Source organism: Musca domestica, unplaced genomic scaffold (genome assembly GCF_030504385.1).
Source record: "Musca domestica strain aabys unplaced genomic scaffold, Musca_domestica.polishedcontigs.V.1.1 36, whole genome shotgun sequence".
NCBI classification, from domain to species: domain Eukaryota; kingdom Metazoa; phylum Arthropoda; class Insecta; order Diptera; family Muscidae; genus Musca; species Musca domestica.
In genome coordinates, this window is record NW_026712318.1 from 8,761,324 (window position 1) to 8,764,901 (window position 3,578).

General features: G+C 34.9%; 1 protein-coding gene across 1 annotated transcript; it reads left to right on the forward strand.

Moving 5' to 3' along the window:
• The first annotated feature begins 807 nt into the window (after positions 1 to 807).
• LOC105262304 (uncharacterized) lies at positions 808 to 1,787 on the forward strand. The gene is made up of 2 exons (XM_059125919.1): positions 808 to 1,677; positions 1,761 to 1,787. Exons 1-2 carry the CDS (start codon positions 808 to 810, stop codon positions 1,785 to 1,787), a joined length of 897 nt encoding a protein of 298 aa, XP_058981902.1.
• Positions 1,788 to 3,578: the final 1,791 nt, after the last annotated feature.

Genomic DNA, 3,578 nt, shown 5'->3' on the forward strand with positions numbered 1-3,578 from the left:
GACCGAATTCAGTCTAGAAGCAATCACATTTGGTGAAAATTAGTTCAGATATAGCTTTAGTCACAATATATATGTTCCATCCGATTTGGTCTTTAAGTCCCTCACATTCGTAATATGCATTCGACAACAATGATATTTGGTACCAGATGTCTTATAGAACTCGGAAATAACTTTGCCAAATTTTTATCGAGATTGGCTAAGATTTGGATATAGCTCCCATATATATCCTTAATCCGATTTCAGATTTATTATGCAAATAATCAGTCCAAATTGAGGTGATTTCCGGATGTACGTTTCTATTGGCTATAAAGGTTATAATATCAGACTTTTGGCATTTCGTTTTGTAGTGTACGAATGTTGAAGTGTAGTACACCATATGGCCGACCTTAATCAATTGTAATAGCCTTCAATTAAAGCCTCCGACAAAAGTATCCATTTAGGCATAAACTCACCATGAAAACTTAGTATAAATTTGTGAATAACAATCACTTGTTTCATAAGCCAGACGTCATTGATTATAGCCATAGATGAACAGACAGATAAGAACCCTTGGATCATTTATTACCTACTCAATTTGACATTTAGAAAATCCGCCTTGACGGCGTGGGTGGCGTATGCATAACACGGAACTATTTATTATTTGATTTGATTTTCAATTTAGTTTCCTTTATCAAAATTGGAAGTAGTCTTTACGAAGTCATGGGGCGAGGTAGTTTATCCATTCCATTTCTATTAATTGCAATTGTACAATTTGGTCAAAATAATAAAAATGATGAAGGATATGAAATTGGAAAGGAAGCAACGAAAATGGTGGATCGTTTCAATAAGCAATATAAAATTGAATTAAATTTAATTATCAACATAAATGCAAGTGGAACTCAAGAACTGGAGGATATTGTGGAGAAGGTGCAGCTACCAAAAATATTAATTACAGAAGCAAATGGGAAATGGAGGCATTTGTATCATAACTTTAATATGAATATCCTGAGCATCGTTTTGCTAAACCACGAGAATTTCAATGCAAGTTTCATGGCCTTGGAAGAACTTCTCTGGAGAAGGCATTACACAAAAATTGTGTTCTTATATGAGGAAAAGGAAAATAAACAAATGCTAGACATTTTTCAAAAATGTTGGCAACAAGGTCATACATCGGTAATAGTTTGGTGGCACGATACTGTCTTTACCTATGACCCCTATCCCCGCATAAAAATCATACAATTGCAAAACAACGATGGATTTGAAAGCCGCATGAAGGGAAATTTTCACAAATTTCAAATCAAAATACCGGTCTTTGATTATCCACCTCGATGCTTTAGCTATCGAAATCGAAAGGGAGTTCAAATTCAAACGGGATATTTTTGGAAAATAATTGAAACATTTGTCGCTCAGCACAATGGTACCTTGCGATTTGAATTCTTAGATGTTTGGGCTGTAAATACCAGTCGTGAAGCGGCAAAGGATGTTATTGTGAATTATGGCTACAGTTTCATACCCACCATGATTATACCCAAAGATGACTATGAGACAAGCGATGCCATACATTTTGCCAAAAATTATCTGCTGACAGCATCGGGCAAGGAAATTCCTCAAAACAAGTATTTGCTATTAACCTTCAACATGGAACTGTGGCTAATGACATTGGCAATTGTCGTTATACTTTTTCTGCTGACGATGTTGGTAAACCGGTTGTATTTAAATACCACCGATATTTCTGGATCGCTGTTATTTTCCATAAAAGTTCTAATTTTCATACATGATAGATTTTATCTAGATCTAAGCCTGGTTAATTTTATACTCTCTCTCGACTTTCTGTGTATTGGCCTGTTTTTTACGCTCAGCTATAGCTGTAATCTCTCCAGTATGTATATCTCACGGATATATGAGCCGGAGCTGAAAACCCTGCAGGATATCTCTCACACCCGTTTACGTATACAGGTCTATAGTTTGGATTACGATCAATATATGGGTTTTGAAAACTTACCACCATTTTTTTATGAACGCATGTTTGTCGGTAACAATACAGAGTTTCATGAAAATCGTCAAAATTTAAAATTCCCACACATCTTGATGGCCATGGATGATGTTATGGATTTTTTATTATTTCAACAGAAGTATATGTCAAGACCGGTTGCCACATATATTCCCGAACCATTTTACACCACACCACTTTTTATCGTACTTCCCCATCGTTCACCTTTTTTGGAAGATTTCAATCGTTTTATATCTCACATAAAGGACAGCGGTTTATTGGCCAAGTTCAGGTCGGAGAGTAAATGGGATGGTATCTTAGGTTCTGTCATTCGATTTTTCCCCGACGAGGAAGAAAATCGTTCACTTTCTTTGGCATATCTGCAATATGCCTTTATAATGTGGTTTGTTGGATTATGTGTGGCGATACTTGTTTTTATCGTGGAGATTTTTTGCTGGAGGCACAGAGAGAAATCTCTTTCTATGAAAATTAATACCAAACAATAATTTTTTATGTGTTTGTTTTCTCTTTTCTCTTTTCTCAAGGCAAAACTCAAAAATTTTTTAATTTTATTATATATTTATTTATATTAATATTATATTTTGAAGGCTGTTAAATATAGAAAAATTAAGGCAATTATGTGAATTGATGTGATATAATGACCCATGAAATGTTTAATATTAAAAATATAGATTTCGAAGTTTTTTTGATAATAAAAAAGCAGGTAAGTTCGGCCGGGCCAAAAATTTTACACCCTCCACCATTTGGAAGAAACTTGAAAAATTTGAAAAAAAAATTCTGTAGAAAAATACAAATAAAAGCCGCTATATGACAGCTATACGAAGACATGGTCCTGCATAAGTAATTTGTGTCATAGGCTGTAGTAACGGTTTCGAACTTTATATAGGAAATTTGAAATAATTCCGGTGAATAATGTCGCAAGAGTCATGAAAATACGGAATACCGTTATATGGGCGCTATTTAGACCATTCTCTTCTAATAAAGTAATCAGAAGGAACCGCTTGTTTGGATTATAAGACAATTCCACTGAATAACTTGGCTGAAATCATCAAAATACCGAATATCGGGGGGTACCGTTATATGGGGGGCCATACGATATCGTGAACCTATATAGATAATTCTCTTCCAGGCGATAAAGTACTCATAACGAACTACTTGTGTATAATTTCTGATAATTCCATTGAAAAATATGTCTAAAATCTACAAAATACCGAATATCGGGGGTACCGTTATATGGGGGCTATACGATATCGTGGACCGATATAGCCCATCTTCGAACACGACCTGCCTACAGACAAAAAAAACAGATCTGTGCAAAATTTTAGCTTCCTATCTTAATTTGTTTTGACTGTACCGCCATTACAACAGACGAACAGGCGGAGGGACGGACAGGGCTAAATCGTCTTAAAATTTTACGCTGATCAAGAAATTATATACTTTGTTGGGTCTAAAATTATTATTTCGATGAGTTACAAAAGGAATGACAAACTTAATGTATGGTGTGGAACTTATATGGTAAGAGAAATTCCAATCTATACGCAAAGTGATCCAGAATATTTTTATACCCTCCACCATACTATGGAGGGTA

Coding starts and splice junctions, on each gene's coding strand:
- LOC105262304 (XM_059125919.1), top strand. CDS start 808: ATGGTGGATCGTTTCAATAAGCAATATAAAATTGAATTAAATTTAATT. Junction 1,678..1,760: donor TTTTTCTGCTGACGATGTTG/GTAAACCGGTTG, acceptor CATACATGATAG/ATTTTATCTAGATCTAAGCC.